Raw genomic sequence first — 22,441 nt, 5'->3', positions numbered from 1 at the left:
GCTGAAGGGATACCATCAGCGAAGTCCTGACTGTAAAAACTTCACAGGTCTGAAATGAAATGCATTAAACACTTCAATCAGAAGGCAGAGCTGGTCAGAACGCAGCACACAGAGGTGGTCATTGCTCTTTTTAATCAGTCTTCTCTCTCTAGTTCTTAACCATAGACGCTTTAAAAATAACGATACAAATAGTGAGAGGATAGGAAAAGACATACCATGTGAACATTAAGTATAAGTAAGCTGGGTTGTAAAAAAACAAAAACAAAAACAAAAAAAACAGGCAAAACGCACTTCAAAGCAAGGAGCAGTAATGGAGATAAAGCAGGAAACTTCATCATAATAACATGTCTCTGGGCCTAAGAAAAGGGCTTTAAAATACAAGATGCAAGAACCTGACAGAAATAAAGGATGACATCTACCATCACAGAGATTTTAACACACCTCACTTGGGAATTAAAAGAGCAACTTAACCCCCCCATAAAGAAAAAGAAAAAAATCGGTAAAGACTACAGAACTAAAGTGATGCTATCAACCAGCCATAAAAATTTAGGAACAAAGAACCACAAGGATTCTAAAATAAGGAGAGAGGGAAGGGAGGGTGAGTGGCTTAGGCATCTATCTGCATCCTCTTCTAAATTAGTTAAGTACTGTTCAAACACAGTGACGAGGCAAGCACACGTATGCCCCAGATCTGAAGAGAAAGACGAGAACAGGAGAGGTGTTGAGTTTAAGGAAAGAATGGGCCATCTTTTATTTATACGGTTTTCAAACCCAAGTAAGCTTGCAAAGCCTTTTTTACATGCATGATGTCATTCCATTCTTATACAGCCTTTGAAAGCAGCAGCTGCGTTTCCTTATTCCCATTTTACAGATAGAAAGTCAAGCTCAGAGGCTGATAAGCCAAAACACAAGGCAAGTTTGCTGCTAGATCAAAGGGCGGACGTTTTCTAACGATCCCATGAGTGGCTCTGCAGGAGTGCAGTGAGTTACCAACTATTTTCTTTCCTGTAAGTAAATTTTCTACGAGATGTTCCAGTGCACAGAGAAATAATGTAAAGGGTATCGGCTCCTCAGTTAACAGGAGTCCCCCCCTGACCCGCGAGGAGTACGCTCAAGGCAGTTGCCTGAAACTGCACAGTACCAAGCTCTAAATATACTATGATCTTTCCTATACTCACATACTTATGATAAAGTGTAATGTGTAAATGAGGCACGGTGAGAAGTGAACAGCAACAATAAAATACAACAGTTATAACACTATACTGTAATTCCAGTTATGGGAGTGTGGTCCATCTCTCTCTGAAAATCTCTTACTGTAGGGTACTCTTCCTTCTCCGGACGACCTGGAATTACAGCATGCTGACGCAGCGAGATAAAGGGACGTGAACGACGCAGGCATCATGATGTGGTGAGATGCTATGACCGACCTCCCGATAATTCATCTGGAGGCGGAACCCCAGCTTTGAGCTTCAGACTGTGGTGACCGCAGATAACTGAAACCGAGGTAAGCAAAATGGCAGATAAGGGGAGATGACTGCATGTTCACACACACCCTTAAATGATGTCAGATGCCAGGTTGGACCCAAGGGGACAGAGTTGTGAATGTTCACCCTGCATCCAAAGGGCATCCTGAAAGGAACCCTCCTTGATGGACATGTTGGCAATCTCAGTAAGCATGGCCCACACTTCCAGTTACACGTAAAAACGCATCAAGTTGTGGTTTTGAAACAATTTCAAAGTAAACAGTCTGCAGATAATATGCGGATTTACTCTTCCATTTAGCAAAATACAGACTTTATGGGTCATTTCTTTACTGATTTAGAGAACAAATCTCAGCGTAGAATCACTTTGTTTCTTGGCTTGAACCAAAATATGTTTAAAAATAAATATACATTTCAAATATGTTCTAGACAAGGATTGGTTATTTAAATATTATATACAAGTTTTATTTACACTCTTCCTCCATGCTCCACTGAAGCGTATTTCTTTTGGGTACATGGGAGACCACATCCTTAAGGCTAATGGTATTATCTAGGACAAAAAATAATACATGAACACCAAGGAGTACTTTTCAGCTTCTTGGCAAAGCGCAAAAGGGAAGAAAAACGATTTGACTTTTTAGTTCCAGTTTTCAATTTTTTATGTAAGTTCGATGTTGTTCAGATTTTTATGGAACCTGAGTGAATAAAATGCAGAATCACTACTTTCTATTTAAAGCAAACTGGCTTTTTATATATATGACTTTGATTTAAAAAAAAAAGAAAAAGAAAAGAAATAGAAAATAGGCCAGTAGGTCCTTCCAGCACATAGTCCCGCCGGAGGTGGGCAGGCCTCCCGGTCCAGGCTGGGAGCAGCTCTGCCCAGCGCCAGCTCCCCCGCTGGAACAGCCTGGGGAAACCTTGGCTCTGTGCGATCATGATAAACTGGACAAGCCAATCATTACACTGCATACAAGCACTGAAGGAACCAACAAACAGTAAAAACTCAGTGACTCTTTGTGGCTTATTTTTATTCTAAATCAATAACCTAGAAGTGAAATTCCCCATAGCCCGTTAAGCCTTCATGGGTCCATCTACGTCCCCATGAACACCCACCGAAGAAAAGTGTTAAGGCAGCACGTGTTAAGATGTATCACTGCTTCTGAGGATAATCTGGAGGAGACAGTCTTGAAACCCAAGTTCAGAGATGTTTAAATTAAGTACTGATTGGATTACTCAACTATGAAGAGGTCTTTTGAATGCACAATTGATGTTTAGCAACTACAAGGTATTGATACCACCATTCTTATATTAGAAAAGCAGACTAAGTTGCAAGAATGTCTAAAAGTGGCTGAAAAATGAAGACTACATGGTTTTTCAGCCTAAGAATAAGCAGGGAGTGGAGCCAAACTTGAACATACGTCTCAGGAGAAAGGTGAAAAACAGAAAGCCAAGTAGATGACATGGGGAGGAGTGAAGAAACCCCATGTTATGGCTTATGCTAACTTTCAGAGTGAAAGAGTCGCTCTGATTTATAAGGGTAAATGCAAATGCAGTTATGTGTGTAGATCACCCCCAAAGAACCCGTGACTGTTAAAGTAGTCATGGGAGCCTTCTGAACTGTTAGAACTGATGCTATGCGACCATTCTGATTCACCTTCAATTTCCATAACTGATAGAAATTTCTCACCAAGACACTGATTTTGGTATCCAAAATATTAATTAGTGGATGAGAAACATAAAACTAATTTCATGTTAACTTGCTAATTTATGATATAGAAAACATACCATTCTGAAAAGGGCATTTAATATCTTACCCCATTTACTGGTCCTGCAAGGAGGCAGAGGAGAAGGCGTTTGGAATCGCATTAAACAAAGATTAGAACAATGTAAAACAGGTGCAAAGAAAAGCCAAAGGCTAATAAATATTCAGTCTACGTGAAACAGGAAAATAGGAGAAAATGCTGCAGGTCCTCTGCTGTACCATGGCTACAACATCAATTGTAGCCATGATCACTTCCTAGATTACTCTTTGGACACTTAATTCAATTGGCCTTAATTGCTTAAAAGTGTGCAACACAATTAGGGAGGATTTGTCTTTAATTTAGCTCTGAAAGAAGCAAGAATGGATGGAAACTCTAATCACAGACCACAGCAGATCATTAGAGCAATTAGGAACACACCTTCCAGTCTTGCGAACCTTTCACACAAACCACCTGCTAGCCTTTGGAACCAGGCTTCAGACTCGCAAAAACTTTGGGGTTCTTGAGGGCCAGTGAGAGCTCATTGAGGAAGGAAATAAAGTGGGAGTCTCTTTCGGATTTCTTTGATTCAAAGATGACGACAATGGTAAAGTGAGGTTCCGGGCGGGTTAGGAAGTAGGTGCTCTGAACTTTGTCATCATAGAAGTGGACCACCTTCTCCAAGCTGTTCAGTTCGGACATGCGGTCTGTCATGATCATGATGACATTGGGCCAGTGCATGACGGGCCTGTCGCTGGGCAGAGACACCACAGCTGGATACTGGTCCACACCCTTAGGGGCCTCTCTGTAGGAATGGGGGTGGTGATAGCCGTGACCCTGAAAGCTCTCAGAACCTCGGTTGTCAAAGATTAAGGACACATTGGCAGCGTCGTACTTCCTGATGAAGCTGGAAATCTTTCCAAAAAAGTCTGGGTTGGCTTTTGCAGTTAACGTTTTCATTTCTGAAGCAGTCGTTTGCCGGCTCAGTGCCTCGTGAAAGTAAAAGCTAAACTTGGCAAGAAGCATGTTTTTGAGTTTCATCAGCCAGAGGAAAAGGTGTGGGGGCTGAACTGCCTTCTGAGATTGCCCTCCAAACAGATGTTTCTTGGTCTCCCGCTGCTTTTCAAAGATCTGGCCCCAAGTCTGCAGCTTGGTGTGAGCGCTGTGCAAGTTCACCAGGGACGGGAGGAACTTCCACTCCGAGACCTGAGCCTGGGCCTTCAGGAGATGACTCAGGACGTCCACTTCCAGCTGGAAACTGCTTTCCAAAGGACTGAGGATGGGGTGGTGAAATCTAGAGGGGAAGGGAAATTAATAGAAATAAGTAGAAATGTTATTCCACATGGAATTTTCAAACAATACACAAATAATACTCCGTTTGGAAGTAGGGAAAGGAATGACTGAAGGGCTCCATGTTGATTCATTTGAAAAGCTGGTCTGGGGTGCCAGTCAGTTAAGCATCCGACTCTTGATCTCAGCTCGGTCTTGATCTCAGGGTCATGAGTTGAAGCCCCACAGTAGGCCCATGCCCTGTGTGGATCACTCATTAATAAATTACTTATTTATCTTAAAAAATAAACAACAGATTTAAAGATAAATAAAAATTTCTGACATAACTTCACCATCTCAGAATTATGTCAGCATCACATCCTCCTATGGAAATCGCCTGGTGTTGAAACAAAAAATGAGAGTAGGGACTACCTTCCTTTCAAATACAAAGAAATGAGCTGTACTTTTTTCTGAACCTATTTTATTTATTCTGGAAATTGTAAAACTAACATAATCATCAAAACAAGGCATCCTTTTTCCAAGATGTGATCCTAAAGAGGCAGAGGAGAAAAAAGAGTCACTAAAATCTCTTAAACGTGTATGGAACACATGTAAACTTACTTAACGTTCATAGTAACTCCACAAGGTATTGTGGTAATTCCACAAGGTAAGCCCTTATTCAATCCTAGTTTTTCGAATTTTCTTCATATTTAGCTGCACTTAAAGAAAAAAAAAAAAAGGATGGGGGGCCTGTGTGACTCAGGCAGTTAAGCATCTGCCTTCAACTCAGGTCATGATCCCAGGGTCCAGGGATTAAGCCCCACATGGAGCTCCTAGCTCAGCAGGGAGCCTGCTTCTCCCTCTGCCTGCTGCTCCCCCAGCTTGTGCTCTGTCTCTGCCAAATAAATAAATAAAACCTTAAAAAAAATGGGAGCTAAATAAAAAATATCTAACATTTCAACATTTATGTTTAAAATTGGATTACTACTCACTGAATTAACTTTATGACTCATGGATTGCTACCTGCTATCTGTAAAACATTTTTTTCAAATTCACTGCTAACAGTAATATCGGGTAGCAGGAGGGGAGAGGATGTGGGAGTATCTCCCTTCCAGGAAGAAAAGGGAAAGTCCAAGTGCAGAGAACATGAGGCAAGTGAGAGCACATTCTTTCTGGTGTTTCAGGTCTCCTCTTCAAAGTCATTTCCTTAGAGATGTCTTCTCTGTTCTCCAGACTGAGTCAGGTGACCATATCCTCTAATTTTTTTTCCCCCCAAGATTTTATTTATTTGTTTGACAGACAGAGATCACAAGTAGGCAGAGAGGCAAGCGGGGGGGGGGGGGGGGGGGGGGGGGGGGGGGGGGGGAAGCAGGCTCCCTGCTGAGCAGAGAGCCTAATGTGGGGCTCGATCCCAGGACCCTGAGATCATGACCTGAGTTGAAGGCAGAGGCTTAAGCCACTGAGCCACCCAGGCACCCCGAATCCTTTAGTTTCTTAATACCTGTTTTCCACTTGAGTAGCTTCATCACAGAATTTATGGGACATATGGTCTCCTTTGGTCTGAGCTCCTCCCTGAGGAGAAGGAAAAGCTGCTTACTCCCTTCGCTCCTTTATCTTTAGAACATATGGCACATACTAGAGATTCAGAGAGTCAGTAAACATGGCAACCAACTATGTTATGATTTGAATCCTACTTTCTGCCTCTGTTGTTTGTGATCTAAATGAAATTCTGTAACAGTGGGTAAGGAGAGTCCTTGTATGGACCACTTAAGAGCTTGCTTGGTTAGGCTGCGGCTTCTGAGAAATGCGGGGGCGGGGCTGGGGCGGTTTGAGTGTCTGCCTGGCCTGGTACACCCTCCTTCTCAAGGAGCCAACACCAAGCCCCTATACTCTTCCCAAAGACCCGAAGCATCTGCAAGGGACCCTGTTTTCAATATGTGGGCAAGATCTAGCATTTACTGAGCATATCTTATGCCCCAGGCACCATGGGGGATTATTTACAGGCCCAAACCCATGTAAGTTAATTGCTTCACTGTCAACAAGACAGAATCTTCTCATGTGGCTGTTTTGGCCCCAGCTGAAAAGGAAAATGCTGGTTTATCAATGAAGAAGTTAAAAAAAAAATCATCACAAATATAGCTGGAGTTAAAAAATCCATTTAAACATTAGAGAGATTATTAAACATTAATTAGAGAGCCCATACTAAATTAGATATTATAAGACAGAAACTCATTACCATGTGATAAGGATATAATTACATGACCACACATTTTTTTTTTTTCTATTACCATCATTTTACCTTCAATATCCCTTAAGAGGAAAAGCTAAAACATGGGTGGAGGGTCTCAGTCTAATAATACATTCAAAGAATCGGAAAGATAGGGGTGCCCTTATAGCTTAGTCACTTAAGTGTTGAACTCTTGATTTCAGCTCAGGTCATGATCTCAGGGTCGTGAGATCAAGCCCCACATCAGACTCTTGTGCTCAGAAGAGAGTCTGCTTAAAGCTTCTCTCCCTCTAAACCTCCCCCTACTCTCTGTCTTACACTCTCTGCTTCTCCAAAATAAATAAATAACTATTTTTAAAAAATCAGAAAGATAAACTGGATTTTAAACTCTCTAGCTCATATGATGAGATTAACTACTTTGGACCCTTCAAACATTACCTGCTTTGAAATAAACATTAAGAAAGTCTAATACAGGGACACCAGGGTGGCTCAGTTGGTTAAGCATCTGCCTTCAACTCAAGTTGTGATCCCAGGGTCCTGGATCCAGGCCCACACTGGACTCCTTACTCAGCAGGGAGCCTGCTTCTCCCTTTCCCTCTGCCACTCCCCCTGCTCATGCTCACTCGCGCTCTCTCTCTCTCTGACAAATAAATAAATAAAATCTTTAAAAAAAAGAGAAGAGAAAGTCTAATACATATGTAATACATATGTACACACACAACTTCACTGTAGCACGTTTCAAAATCTTTGAATTGTAAAAAATGCTTCTACCTCCTTGGCCTTTAGGACCTTTGACACTTAACGACCATAAAGCATCACAAGATTCTATAATAATGGGTATCAAGAAAATCTGCCAAGGAACTTGGAACACAGTAAGACTTTCAATAACAGGAAAACGGTACGAGATTGAAGAAAATTCTACTACAAATAACAATACTCTAAGTTATTTTTCTGCTTCACTGGAAATCATCATTTATATACAACTTTCTTGAAAGAACATTAATTCTTCGTACAAATTTCCAGAAAGAATTCTGAACAAGCTCTTCCATAAACATACACTAAAAGTGTTTAAATGTTCAACATTTATTAGGATGAATGTGAATGTCGAAGCTATTTTTCATCCTTAAGAAGAGCTAAAAATTCATGTTAATTTTATTCTGCCAAGACTCTGAGATTAGGATTATGATGTATCATTTCCCCCCTTTCCATTAATGCTCTGTGCCTCATACCCATTTACAACTCACACTATAGGGGGATCTGTTAAATTGTTGTAATCCAAAAATACACACCTCAACTATGGCAGCAAGCTTGTAAGAGTCTGAATTCAGAATAAATTGACAACTATTTGCAGAGAACATCTGCTCTAAAAGAAAAAAAGCCAAAAGAAAGAAATGGGTCTAGAGAGAGAGAGAGAAAACTCTCTTTCACAAATCTACATCAAGGAGTTCCTTCCAAAAGAATTATCCAGGTGCCATACATGTGAGAAGTCAGATTAAAACAACTGAAAACAAATATGTAGGGGCACCTGGGTGGCTCAGTGGGTTAAAGCCTCTGCCTTCGGCTCAGGTCATGATCCCAAGGTCCTGGGATTGAGCCCCGAATCAGGCTCTCTGCTCAGTGGGGAGCCTGCTTCCTCCTCTCTCTCTGCCTGCCTCTCTGCCTACTTGTGATCTCTGTCAAATAAATAAACAAAATCTTAAAAAAAAAAAAGCCAAATATGTAACATAACGTGAATGTACTAAATGCCACAGAACTATACACTTAAAATGGTATTTTTAGGGACGCCTGGGTGGCTCAGTTGGTTAAGCAGCTGCCTTCGGCTCAGGTCATGATCCCAGGGTCCTGGGATCGAGTCCCGCATCGGGCTCCTTGCTCGGCAGGGAGCCTGCTTCTCCCTCTGCCTCTGCCTGCCTTTCTGTCTGCCTGTGCTCACTCGCTCTCTCTCCCTCTGTCTCTGACAAATAAATAAATAAAATCTTTAAAAAAAAAAAAAAAGACTAATTTAAAATGGTATTTTTAAAAGAATATTTCATTTATTTGACAGAGATCACAAGTAGGCAGAGAGACAGGCAGAGAGAGAGGAGGAAGCAGGCTCCCTGCGGAGCAGAGAGCCCAATTCGGGGCTCTATCCCAGGACCCCTGGGATCATGACCTGAGCCGAAGGCAGAGGCTTTAACCCACTGAGCCACCCAGGTGCCCCCAAAACAGTATATTTTATGTTATGTATATTTTACTATAATAAAAAAAAAACCACTATAGTCTCTTCTCACTTAAAGTTTTTATTAGTTTTTAGATACAAATACACTGAAGATATAAAGATGCATTAGCCAAAGGTTTGCCTTACAGACTTCCCAAGGTAGGAGGTACTTATGGTGGATACAAGTTGGAAGTTAACACATCTCTTATGGGAGGTGCAAAATAAAATAAGATTTTAGAAAAAGGAGCAATTTCTTTTGGTTGAAAGATTATGCTGGCTATAAGGAAGACAGAATTTGAATTGAGCCATACAGCTTCAAAAGCAGCTAGGACTTGGCCATGTAAAGAGGAGTAAATTTCTGGCTGCATTCTTTTTTCTCCTTTTTTTTAATTTTTAAATTTTTTATTAACATATAATGTATTATTAGCCCCAGGGGTATAGTCTGTGAATCGCCAGGTTTACACACTTCACAGCACTCACCATAGTACATACCTTCCCCGATGTCCATTCTGGCTGCATTCTTAATCACCCCTGATTCCAGACCCTCTGCCATGTGACTCTGCAGGTCTTCCCCTGAGATGAAGAGTACTTTCCCATGCCTGGACTACAGACTGGGTCATGTGACTCGCTCTTGTCAAGAGGGTGTTAACAGATCTGATGCTGAAAATGAGCTTGGTTGGGCTTGTTCTTTTGCACTTGGGCCAGAGCCACTGGGTGGCTGGCTCCCCACTAATCTTGGGCTCGGAAGAAACAGACCAAGCCCAGAGCTCACAGTACTAAGCCAAGCCCAGTGAGACCAAGAGTGTTAAGCAGAGCTACTCAGCTAAGCCAGGCCTGTCAGGCCAACTTCCAGTAGACTTGCAAGCCTGTACGCTCGGTGGTCTGTTATACAGAATGATTGTGGCAGGGGCGCCTGGGTGGCTCAGTGGGTTAAAGCCTCTGCCTTTGGTTCAGGTCATGATGCCAGGATCCTGGGATCGAGCCCCACATCAGGCTCTCTGCTCAGCTGGGAGCCTGCTTCCCCCACTCTCTGTCTCTGCCTGCCTCTCTGCCCATTTGTGATCTCTGTCTATCAAATAAATTCTTTAAAAAAAAAAAAAAAAGAATGATTGTGGCAACAGCAACTGATATGATATGATATGACAATGTGATGGGCTTCAGAACATACTACCCCCAAATATGGCATCTTGTATACTGACTGTTTGTTTTAAGTTGAATGAATTTGAGAAATAAGTGTAGGAAAGATTTCCTGACCCTTCCCTGAATCAGGTCATAAAACCCTCAAGAGAAATGTGCCTTTCCCCCTATTCTAAGGAAGGAAGCATCCTTATCTCCAAACACAAGGGACACAGAGAGGAATCTGAAAGAACAGGCCTTGCTGCTTCCCCCAGCTTAGACACTTAGCTCAGACCTTTTTTCATCCTGGCACATTTTCCCACAACTCTGACATCTTCAAATGGACTCAGCTGAATTTTGTTTTTCAATAAAACCTACCATAAAAACTCTATTTTGTGAATGCTTCCTTAACATGTAAAACTTAAATACACTGGAATGTTTTTCTCTTGGTAGTTTGTCTTTTGTTAAAGCCTCCCCCTTCCCCATTGAGTTTAGAAGGGCAGAAGAAAAGGTATTTTTCCTCCCCTCCGAGTTCAAGGACATTCTAGGCAAAAGAAATAATGAACCAAAGTAGGAAATGGCAAATACTTATGGGGGAACACATTAGGTTATGGATTTTTTTTTTTGGCTCCTGCTTAAAATCCTCAAAAATTTCTCTTTGAAGCTTCTTTCATTTTACCAAGACTTTGGGTACAATTTAAAGCATTTGATGGGCCTTAGATAAATTTGAAAAGATGGGCCGGGGCAAGGCTGTTAAGATTCAGACATGCCGAATGCCTAGCGTAGACTGTGTCCTGCAGAAATGGCACTCTGGTTGGTTTTCCTTAGGAAATTTTCAGTGGGCGGAAAGTCACCTTGTTGAACTATACACGCACAACTAACAGTTTATTTCACTTATCATCACAAATCTTTTCTTGAACGAAAAAGGGCACAAGGCCTAAATAAATCACAGTTCTGCCCTTGGTGAGAATCCTGTCATCTGAAGCATTCAGATCAAAAAACTGTGCTCCCTAAAATGCAAACAGAAACTTTATGTAACTCAATTTTTAAAAGTGTTCTCTGGGATGCCTGGCTTGCTCAGTTGGTGGAGAGTATAACTCTTGGTCTCAGGATTGTAAGTCTGAGCCTCACACTGGGTGTAGACAGTACTTAAAAGTAAAATCTTTAAGGATGCCTGCGTGGCTCAGTGGGTTAAGCGGCTGCCTTCAGCTCAGGTCATGATCCCAGGGTCCTGGGATCAAGTCCCACATTTGGCTTCTTGCTCGGCGGGGAGTCTCCCTCTCCCTCTGCCTTCCTCTCTTCCTTTCTCTCTCTCTCTCTCTCTCTCCCTCCATTTCACGCATGCTCTCTCTCAAATAAGTAAAATCTTTTAAAATAAAAAAAGTAAAATCTTTAAAAACAAGTTCTTCAGGGGTGCCTGGGTAGCTGAGTGGGTTAAAGCCTCTGCCTTTGGCTCAGGTCATGATCCCACCTGGGATCGAGCCCAGCAGGGGGCCTGCTTCCCTTCCCCTCTCTCTGCCTACTTTTGATCTCTGTCATTCAAATAAATAAATAAAATCTTAAAAAAAAAAAAAAAGTTCTTTAAAATCTATCTGTAAAGTCATGGTTACAGGATATAAGTCATTTAATGGTATATTATTGCCACCTGAGAGGGATTCTTTATTTTTAAAAGATTTATTTATTTATTTGAGAGAGAGTGCACATGCTAGCACAGGGCACGGAGGAGCAGAGGGAGAGGAAGAGTCCTTAGCAGTCTCCCGCTGAGCGCAGAGCCTGATGCAGGGGCAGGGGCAATCTTACAGCCCAGTGGAGATCACTACTAGAGCTGAAACCAAGAGTCTGGTGCTTAACCTACTGCGCCACCCTGGCGCCCCCATCAGAGGGATTTTTAAAAGCTGTCTGGAATGAATAAGCTCTTGCTTCTTTAAAAGAATTACTTCTTTAAAAGAATTACTAAGAATTACTCTCAACTTAGGAGAGTAAATATTTTGCATTTATAACCCATCTTCCAGCTTTGTTTAACTATGAAATAGAAAAATTAACCAGAATCCTCTTTTATGCTCACTGTACAAAAGAGTTAAGTAAATTCAAAATGAATTCTACAGAATCAAAAAATGTTCCATTGATGTTTTCTCTGGAAATAAAACAAAACAAAAACAAAAACAACACACCAAGTTCTACCTCTCCTCAAAAGTATTCAAGGAATAGTAGACACCCTGATCCTGTATGAGCTAAATTCATATTTTTCCTTCTAAGGGCACACAGTGGAAACTGTAAAAATGATTAATGTTAATTATTCAATTTGAAATGAAGCATCTCAATGACTGTGGTTCATAAGCAATAATTTACGTTTGCTTAATAATGTAATAAGTTTGCCAAAGGAGGAAACCTTTAATACTGTTCTACTCTGAATACAACTGCCTTCCAAAGGAAAAAAACAAAACGTGTTTCCCATTTCATCTCTGAAAGCAGACTGGCCTTTGCAGTAACGCACACAGAATCTGCATCTCAAATCAGGGCTACTCCATGATATACATTATGCTTGTAAATTCTTTACTGCAAAAGCATTTCATCATTTGAAAGACAAACAACTCACGAGATAGAGAAGCGTTCTGACATGGATCAGATATACTGGGGTGAATAAACATTTCCTGAAAGATAAACTGGGTCATTTGGGGAAAGGATTTACTCTTTCAATAGAAGAGAATACAAAATATGAATTACTTCTCTAGAACACTGGAACCATGAAAGAAACATGTTTGGTATAGCACAGATGCCAAATCAAAAGGTCTACAGAAAAGGAGAAGGAGGAGGAGAAGAAAGGTCTACAGAAAAAAGGATATTATGAAGAAGAAATAAAAAGGCCTATAGAAATAAAGGATATTATCCTGGCAAAAGCAAAGTATGTTAATTTATACCTAAAATAATTGCACCTCCTCCCCCCCAAATCAACAAATTATACAGAATTTCAACTTCTCAGAATTTTTTAACTAAGGAATTTATGTTGTTCAAATTACCTCAGGTTTCTAATTAAGATAATTTTTAGGGTTGGATGTATTTATAATCAGTAATTCCCTTTAAATAGATAAAGGCAGTATGGGCAGACAGATGAAAACACCTTGATCTTGGGTGATCCTGCCCCCGGCTCCATCAATTCCATCAGTGTCCACTCAGTACCTGGTATAGCCAAGTACTGCCCTAAAAGCTCCAAGAATGAAAACTGGGCTTTTGCAGAAAATGGAAGAAATTCCCAAAGGTCTGGGAAGTGGGATGTTTCAAATAAGGTGCAAATGGGATAGATCACAAACCTAATCAACTAAAAATGAAAATAGTTAAATAGTAATAATCATTCCTGTAAGACATACACACGCACATGCACACACACAGTTAAGGTTCAATACCTAGTATATCCCAGTGTTGGTATCTTTCTCTTATTTATCAAAACAATTTTTTTTTCATGGAGACTATTTTCAATATCACAGGGAACTTTTATTTTATTTATTTTTTAAAGATTTTATTTATTTATTTAACAGAGAGATACACAGCGAGAGAGTGAACACAAGCCGGGAGAGTGGGAGAGGGAGCAGCATGCTCCCCGCTGAGCAGGGAGCCCGATGGGGGCTTGATCCCAGGGCCCCAGGATCATGACCTGAGCCGAAGGCAGAAGCCCAACAACTGAGGCACCAAGGCGCCCCGGAACTTTTAAAACATATAGGTTTCTGGGCACCCAATTGAGAATCACTAACTCTTAGTTACCTCAGGGAAAAGGGCAGGGAGGGGACAAGGGGCAAGTTTAGTTCTTTCTTTTACGTTTCCCAAACCGTTCAACAAATTACTGCCAAGTTAGTATTTGGGAATCACCACATGAGATTCCCTGTAAGAATCATATCTCCAATAGTATTTTTGTCTTTGCATTTCAAAACATTATTTTATTTAAAAAAATGTACCAATCAAGTTTGAGGAAGAAATAAAATAGTTCCAAACACAGAAAACTGGTTAACATGAAAAATTTGTTTTAAAAAAAGAAAACATGTATATTCATATGCACAGACTATCTCTCAAGAATGACAGGAAGAACTTGCTAAAACAACATTCACTGGGATGCCTGGGTGGCTCAGTTGGTTAAGCATCCACATTCAGCTCAGGTCATGATCCTAGCGTCCTAGGATTGAGTCTCACATTGGGCTCCTCACTCCAGCAGAGAGCCTGCTTCCCCCTCTGTGTGCTCAGCCTGCTATTCCCCCTGCTTGTACTCTCTCTCTCTGTTAAATAAATAAAATCTTAAAAAAAAAAAAAACCAAAAACCAACAACATTCACTGCCTCTTAGGAAAGGAATTAGGTAGATGAAGAAAAGGGGCACTTTTCACTATGTATTATTTCATACATTATAAATTTTGAGCCATATTAATGTATTACCCAGTAAAAATAGATAAAACAAAAATCCAAAATATATCATAAAAACAGAAAATATATGACAATAAAAAATAATACAGAGGACATTTTGGAGACAATTGGGAAAATCTAAATACTATTTACTGCTGATAGTAGAAAAAAAAATTAGTGCTAAATTTCTTGAGTAGGAAAACTATGCTACAGTTTTGTTTAATTCTTAGAAGATACAATTCAAAGTATTTGGGCATAGAGTGTCATGATGTTTGCATCTAACTTCCAAACAATTCAGAGAGTGGGGAATACAATTATATACAGAGAGAAAGAGAGCAAACATGGCAACATTTAATATGAGTCCAGGGGAAGGATGTTTGTGTGTTCCTTGCACAGCTTTGTTTATTTCTTTTTTCATAATAGCTTTACTACTTAACTCGATACATAAGTATACTTTTTACCGTATAGAATTCAATGGTTTTAGTATAGTCAGAGTTGTGCAACCATCACCACTATCTAATTTGAGAATAGTCTCGTGACCCCCCCAAAAACGGAACCCTCTACCCATGAGTAGTCACTTCCCCACTCTCACCTTCCCCCTTAATTCCTGACAAAAATTTTCCGAGTCTGTAATTTATAATCTATTTTCTGTGTTTATGACTTTGCTTAATTCTGGACATTTCCTGTAACTGGAATGACAGAATATGATATCTTTTGTAACTGGTCCATGCATGTTGTAGCCTGTATCCGTACTTCATTCCTTTCTACAGCTGAATAATAACCTGCAGTACTTCTCAAATTCCTTGCATACTGTTTTTTGGTTCAGGCATTGAGGAATACATAAGAGCCGGGCTCATTTTTTTTTTAAGTAAAAGTAGCAATTTCCTTCAAATACAAATTTTCCAGCTAATCGACATCTTTTAAAAAAAATTAAATTGGCTACAAATAGCCTTTTGATTATTAAAAAAAATTTAAGTATGCCCTCCTCAAAAACACAGATACCTGTCTCCACTGAGAAAGTTTGAAACAAAATCAGAACTATGCCACAGGCACTGAGAGCGATTATGAAGAAGTTTCCAACCCATGGTAAATAATGGTTACATCTGAGGACTAAGTGGGTAACTCACCAAGATGATTACTTTGAAAGGGACATTTATTTGAATAATGGTTTAGTAAAAAACAAAAAACCCCCACATTATTTTATATACAATTCTCCCCTTGTGTGAACTCTTTCATAAGCAGCAAAATCAGTTATAATACATCTTTTAAGGATGACTTCATTCTTGGTCTTTGGCCATTGCTTAAAGAAGTATCCACCCAGCATGGTGTTAATGAAGCCCAAAGAAGGTAACTAATGTTCACCTGTTGCTTAATTAATATGTATAAAATGTAAAATGAAGGGGTGCCTGGGTGGCTCAGTGGGTTAGAGCCTCTGCCTTCAGCTCAGGTCATGATCTTGGGGTCCTGGGATAGAGCCCCAAATCGGGCTCTCTGCTCAGCAGGGAGCCTGCTTCCCTTCCTCTCTCTCTGCCTACCTCTCTGCCTACTTGTGATCTCTGTCAAATAAATAAATAAAATCTTTTAAAAATATTGTAAAATGACTATTTCTTCCCTTTGCAGTCATTTCATCATAGATTTTCTTCATAAGAGTGCAGGGAGGGAGCTCGTGTGGCGGGGTGTGTGTGTGTGTGTGTGTGTGTGTGAGGCTGCTGTGTGTGTCCCTTCCTCCCTCCTCACCTACACTCACCTGGAGCTGTACTTCTTGAGGATGGCGTCCAAGAGGCCAACAAGCTCCTCAGCGTTGATGAACTTCTGGGGGCTGAGGGTGTACATCTTCTCATAGAAGTCTGCGATCTCCATCCGGGCCTGAACGAAGAAGCAGAGCTGCTCTGACAGGTGGGAAAGTAGTTCCTCCACGTGGGGGGCGGTCCCACCCAGGGCACTCCGGCCAGTCACCACCTTCTTGAGCTCATTGTGCAGGGACGTGTAGATGGTTCGGATGGAATCCTTCCGGCTGAAGAAGGACTGGCCCCCTGGGAGGCAAATGACATTAGCACTTAACAAGTGAGGAAGAGAACCCAGAAGGACCAAACACCTCCCAGCATCCAAAAGGAAAGGAGTGGAGTCTGTTGAGCTCAGGGAGTTAATATCATCTACCATATTCTCTGACTCCTGTGATTGGAATTTAAATATTTTGTGATTCATAATTTCACTGAGGAATAAGAAATGAATGTCTGGTGCAACTCATTAGTGTAACAACAGACCTGTGTATGATTTCTTTAACCAGGTATCAACTCTCCCTTATCCCATTTCAATGAGGATTCATATTTATTTCAGAGATAATTGACCTAGCAGGTACCATCTACCTGGAGCTAAATTGCTTTCTTCCCTAGACATGTACTTAAAACAAAAGAGAATACCTAATTGGAAAACACTGTTGTTATTCCTGCATTAGAGTTGCTTTTTCCTTTGAATCTTATCTTCTAAGCCATACCAGAAAATGGAAAATATACAGACATGTATTTCCCTTACACAAGAACACAGACTACTGGGATCCCAGCAGAAAAAAGGAAATCTGTAGTACTTTTTTTTTCTTTCTGTTTTTAAGTTAGCTCTAAACCCAACATGGGGCTTGAACTCACAATCCTGAGATCAAGAATTGCACGCTCCTCTGAATGAGCCAGCCAGGCACCCAGAAATCTTTAATACTCTTGACAAGGTTGACACTTTAGGTTATAATAAAGCAAGCACCACTTTGTGAATGATTAAGAGCAGGAAGCAATTATAGTAACTGTTGTTGTAACTCAGGGGTTCCAAAGGAAATCAGGAAAAAAAAAAAAAGACCAAATACATTCCTTTCAACAGTTAAAAAGGATCAAGTGGCCAAGACATCATTTCCTTGCTCTGTATTAATACATGATTAACTTGATTTCTATTATAGAGCCAGGTTTGTACGTTTTCTTAAGCAATTCTGTACCCCACTAAAGAAAGGGTCACAGGCAAGACATTAGAAGAATGAAAAGAAACAGGGCAAGTTTAAAACAGTAATTCTTAGAGATACATAAATTAGAAATATATAAACAAAAATATTTATATAGAAATATATGTTATATATTTATCTAATATTATCTAATATCTAATATTTATATATTAGAAATATATAAATAAAACCCAAGAGATGGATGACAGTTTAAATTTTCTCTTGATATACACAGGATGCTTTCATGAATAAATTTATTACTATTCTAAACACATCAAGGCATTTGTAAAATATCCCCTTAACAAATCAATCATTTCACAATGTTCTAATTCACGACCCAGTTTGTATTTCAAACTTTCCTACCACTGTGACCACCTTGTCTCAGTCTACCCAGGGCTTTCTAGGTTTTAGCACTGAAAACCTGGTGTCTTGGAAAACCAGACTTAGTCCCATGTCCTGGGAACACCCCCCAACCCCTGGCACCAAGCAAACCTAGAAGGTTGGTCACCCTACTTACTACTTATTCCACAAACTCTTATTATTTTAAAAATGTTTCCTTCAATATACTGCCTAAACAAAGTAACCTGCATTCAAATCATTTCTCCTACTAAGAGCCGCAAAAGCCACGTGATACAGCTGGGTTGACCCCAGCAGTCACATCCCACCCAGGACTGTACCCTAAAGGGTTTGCCCTCCCTCCCTGTCTATCTTCAGTCTAACCTTACAGATTTTGTGGGGCAACCGTATGGAATAAATAGACCTCTGTGCCCAAGTTTAGGAAAAAATTCTCTTAGGTTAGGTAGGTAACAAGATGAGAGTACCATGCAAAATCTATGGGGCGCCTGCTGGCTCAGTCAGCAGAGTGTGCAACTCTTGGTCTCAGGGTTGTGAGTTTGAGCCACACATTGGGTGTACAGATTACTTAAAAAATAAAATCTTAAAAAAAAAAAACAAAAACCACCACCACCAAAAAACCTAAAAGCTCTGGAAGTCTGACCAATTTAGTTCCAAATTCCAGCTTCTGAACTTAGAAGCTGTGTAATGTGCCAATGACTTAGCCACTCTGAGCCTTAGTTGTTTTTAACATGAAACTAGTAATAGAGCCAAGAAGACAAAATAAAATGCCATTTGGTATGTAATGTGCCTGGAGCAAAGTGAGTATTCCATCACTAATCCCTTGTCCTTCCATTTATAACTGATGTAAGAAAATTCTAAATACTACTAATTGGACTTCTAAAACTCTATGGTAAATTAGGAGCTTCATGTACTATAAAAAAGAATAGCTACCTACTTCATAGATAGCTAGCTAGGTGACCTCAACTGTGTACTCACCTCTGCTGTTAATAGGGTGGCCTTGGTGACAATTTTAACTCTGGGTGAAAAAGGAATACCTTTGCTCATCAGATAACTCTTATCTGAGGGAGTGGAAACACAAAGAATACCCTGAAAAACTTATCAGTAAACATCAATCACTAGTAGCGAAACCCAAGTGACACTTGATACAAGGATGGGAGAGACCACTGATGAAATTTCTTCTGAACAGGTCTCTTTTCTCAAAGCTCTGAGGAGCACAGTTCTACTTGTTGACTACCCTGGTTAGGAATATCCAATGGAGACTGGCTTTCCTTCTTACTGGAAGGAAAGCAGAGACACCAGACATCTCCCTCTTTACAATTTTTTGGATTTATAAAGTATGATTATTTTGAATTATTTTCAGAAGCTTCTATGTATTGAATCCTCATTATTTCCCAAGATTTCAGGAGTCCATCTCACATAATGAAATTTCAAGTAATAAGTATACTTAAAGGAGTATGTAAAATGTCTAATTGAGTATTTTATCCCACAACTTATTGTTAATGATAATTTATAAACACGGGTTCTCAAGTCATTTTCTACCATGCTAAATTCTAGCAACCAGAGACTGAGAAAACTCTCTAATAATTAAACAAAAAGGGAGAAAGTATGACCTAAAAACCTCCAAAAGCATTGAGATGGCATATTTTTATCACTGATCCTTCCCCAAACAGGTATATTCTTCCCTCAAAAGAAAGAGAAAGTTCTAAGATAAGGGGCCCACCCAGAGTTTTTCAGAACTGAGCCAATACAGGAGCAGAAGTCTCCCTGTCAGGTCTGTCCTTTGCCTAAAGTGTTTGCCCATACAGGCATCTATAATCAGGATTCACTGCCAAGGTCTCTGATCAACAACCAGTCACAAGAGTGAGTCAGAAAGACTCACTTTCTTGGACCATGTTTTAAATGTTTAAAAATACACATAAAACTTTTTGTTTTGCTTAAAAAAAATACATTCTAATTAGCAAATATTTGAAGAAAGTGGAAATGTCTTAAGTGGCAACAGAAAAATTTTTTCACAAGTTTTCAAGAAAAAAGTCACAAAGTCATAAGCATGTTAATATCACTATATTTTGATACTTCCAGTATCAAAAAACTCCAAGATGCAAAGTTAAAATTTAAAATCTGGAACTTACATTTACTATACATGTGAATAAGTTAATGAGGCATTAAAGTTAAACATGCCATTCTCAGGAACATTCACTTAGAAGTCACAGATCACCTGGGAGCAGAACCATGCCTGGGCATGTTTCATAGTATAAATTGCTCCTGGGTCAATTTCAAGGTGCAGGCTTAAGGCTCATCCATGCAAACTGGGGGTCTATGCAGAACTAATGACTTTACATAATGAGGGCTAGTGCTGGCTTCGGCAGCGCATATACATAATGAGGGCCATTTCACAGAACCCAAGGCAGAGACAGTGATGATCTCACACGTGCTCTTACACACAGGGCAGTTCTGTTTACCTGAAACCAGACACACACACCTTAAACTGGCATAACAGATTTTTAAATTGGGGTCCATCAATAGGCTTTAGGAAATCCAACTGAACCCTCGCGGATTAAATGTAAAATTCTATTTCCCATATATATTCCATATATGTCTATGGGCTTCATCAAATTCTCATAGATGAGCTTAAACAAACTTAAGAATCATGGGACTGGAACCAATCACCATTCTTCATGAGGTGACAGGATCTAAAAACAACTAAAACTGCCAGAAAATTACCCACCTTCAATTTTACAGCCAGAATTCTCCCCATTTCCAAATACAGCTGGCCCCTGAACAATGCCAGGAGTGGTGGAGGGGGTGTTAGGGAGCTGACCTACCCCGGCAGTCAAAAATCCGAGTACAACTTTTGATTTCCCCCAAATTTAATTACTAATAGCTTATTGTCAACTTGAGGCCTTACTGATAACATAAACAATAGATTAACACATATGCTATATGTTATATGTATTATATATATTATATTCTTATAGTAAGGTAAGCTAGAGAAAAGAAAATGTTAAGATAATCATGAAGGATGAGAAATACATTTACTGTACTGTATTTATAAAAAAATCCATGTATTAGTGGATCCATGCAATTCAAACCCCTATTCAAGGGTCAACTGTATATACAACCTATTTTTAAATTATAATACAGCAATTTTTAAGAATAAATCATACGTATAAAAACACAATCTGACAGTTCAAAGGCAGGTATTCTGGTTTGAGACCTGTCACCTACCTACACAAGTGCGCATAAACAATTTGCTAATCTGTAGAAAGGGGAATAATAACATTTCAACAGCAACTGCAAATTTGTGAGAACTGCCACTGTAAAAAGGGGTGGAAAAAATACACACGGTATTCTATTCTATTCTATTCTATTCTATTCTATTCTATTCTATCTAAGCACTTTGCCGGTAAGTCAACGTACTAAACAAATTATTTAAACAGCTAAGGCAGAAGTTAAGATTTCAGAAAGCCCTGCCCTTTGGGTATTTACTGAAAGCAATATGTACATGGCCACCTTCAGGCCATACAAAGAAATGGGGCCCTAAATATCAAAATGGAATCTGCACTCAACTTTACCTTTCTATTCTTTATTGCATATATGTGTTCTTCATTCATACCAGACTCTGTGCTTCTGATAATTAAAGGGTCTAAAAATGGGCCAAAATACTAACTTTAAAAGCTCTGGGATTCATATTGATTGTTGTTGGTAATTGTAAGTAGTAATACCTTACATGCATACCCTTGGCTTTCACATATTTTATTTCCTTCTGATCTACTCATACTAATTGTTTCTACTAGTGAAAATCGGTTGAATCAGCTCTTGCATCTTATTTTCAGGGCCAAGATTTATGATGGAATGATAGGAGTGTTTACCATTTTCCCCTTAAGTCCCCTCTTGCTAGTGTTAGGCATATTTCTTGCCTTTCCTCTCCAGTATTCATTTATTTCCTCATCCACTAAATATTTATTGACGGCCTAGAAAGGGTAGGACTCTATCTGTAACTCGCAGGGGCCTTAACTTCAAGAGGCCAGACAAAAGTGTTCATTAATTCTAACTAGGTTGTATTGCCAAGTTTTGCTCTTCTGGCCACAGTTGTCACTGGTCAGAAGAGCGAAGACACACAGTCTGCTTAACTTTTCATTTATGGCACCAATCCATGCACTGAGCCAAATGGATACACCCTTCGTATTTGAGACACAGCCCTGAAAAGAGCATCCAACCCCGCGGCCAATCTATCAGCAGCAGAGGCCGGTGGGCGGGGCTTGTGGAAGCCGAGGGGAGGAAGGGAACGGTGGGAGGAGATCTGGGAGTGCCAAGTTGAGCCTGAGGCTAGGAGTGAGACAGGGAACCCAAGCCACGGCCGGTCGGGGAATATACCCCCTTTCCTTCCTCCTCAAAGGGCACGGGGGGCGGGGCGGAGGTACCTAGTTTTTGCCCCAGGTAGGTGAGGCTGTGATAGACCTTCTCGGCCGCGGCCAGGTGGGCCAAGGCCGCCAGCAGCGACAGCCAGCTGCCCCCCGCGCTCTTGTTGGCCTCTCGTTCCTTGTCCACATTGTCCTTGGCCTTGTCGTAAGAGAAGATACCCAGGTGAGAGAAGAACGTCTCCAGCACCGCCTGTTCCACCGGGACCGGGGCGGCCAGCGGGATAGACTCCCCCATGCGAGCCGGGATCCAGCTCCACCCACGTGGCTCTC

At 40.3% G+C, this 22,441-nt stretch overlaps 1 protein-coding gene across 1 annotated transcript; it reads right to left on the bottom strand.

The window, feature by feature from the left end:
• Nucleotides 1-634: 634 nt before the first annotated feature.
• Nucleotides 635-22,406, bottom strand: KICS2 (KICSTOR subunit 2). The gene is made up of 3 exons (XM_059403609.1): nucleotides 22,172-22,406; nucleotides 16,161-16,446; nucleotides 635-4,514 (listed from the first exon to the last, which is right to left on the bottom strand). Exons 1-3 carry the CDS (start codon nucleotides 22,404-22,406, stop codon nucleotides 3,698-3,700), a joined length of 1,338 nt encoding a protein of 445 aa, XP_059259592.1. The 3' UTR covers nucleotides 635-3,697.
• Between the last annotated feature and the right edge of the window lie 35 nt (nucleotides 22,407-22,441).

Source organism: Mustela nigripes, chromosome 6, assembly GCF_022355385.1.
Source record: "Mustela nigripes isolate SB6536 chromosome 6, MUSNIG.SB6536, whole genome shotgun sequence".
Classification (NCBI taxonomy): domain Eukaryota; kingdom Metazoa; phylum Chordata; class Mammalia; order Carnivora; family Mustelidae; genus Mustela; species Mustela nigripes.
The sequence above is the reverse complement of the archived record's forward strand: the minus strand, read 5'-3'. Positions and strand labels throughout refer to the sequence as shown.

What these genes read in the sequence shown, in the direction of transcription:
- KICS2 (XM_059403609.1), bottom strand. Translation starts at nt 22,406, where the DNA reads ATGGGGGAGTCTATCCCGCTGGCCGCCCCGGTCCCGGTGGAACAGGCG. An exon ending in CTACCTGGGGCAAAAACTAG is followed by an intron (nt 16,447 to 22,171) that starts GTACCTCCGCCC and finishes TTTGCCTCCCAG; the next exon opens with GGGGCCAGTCCTTCTTCAGC. An exon ending in CTCAAGAAGTACAGCTCCAG is followed by an intron (nt 4,515 to 16,160) that starts GTGAGTGTAGGT and finishes CTTCCCCTCTAG; the next exon opens with ATTTCACCACCCCATCCTCA.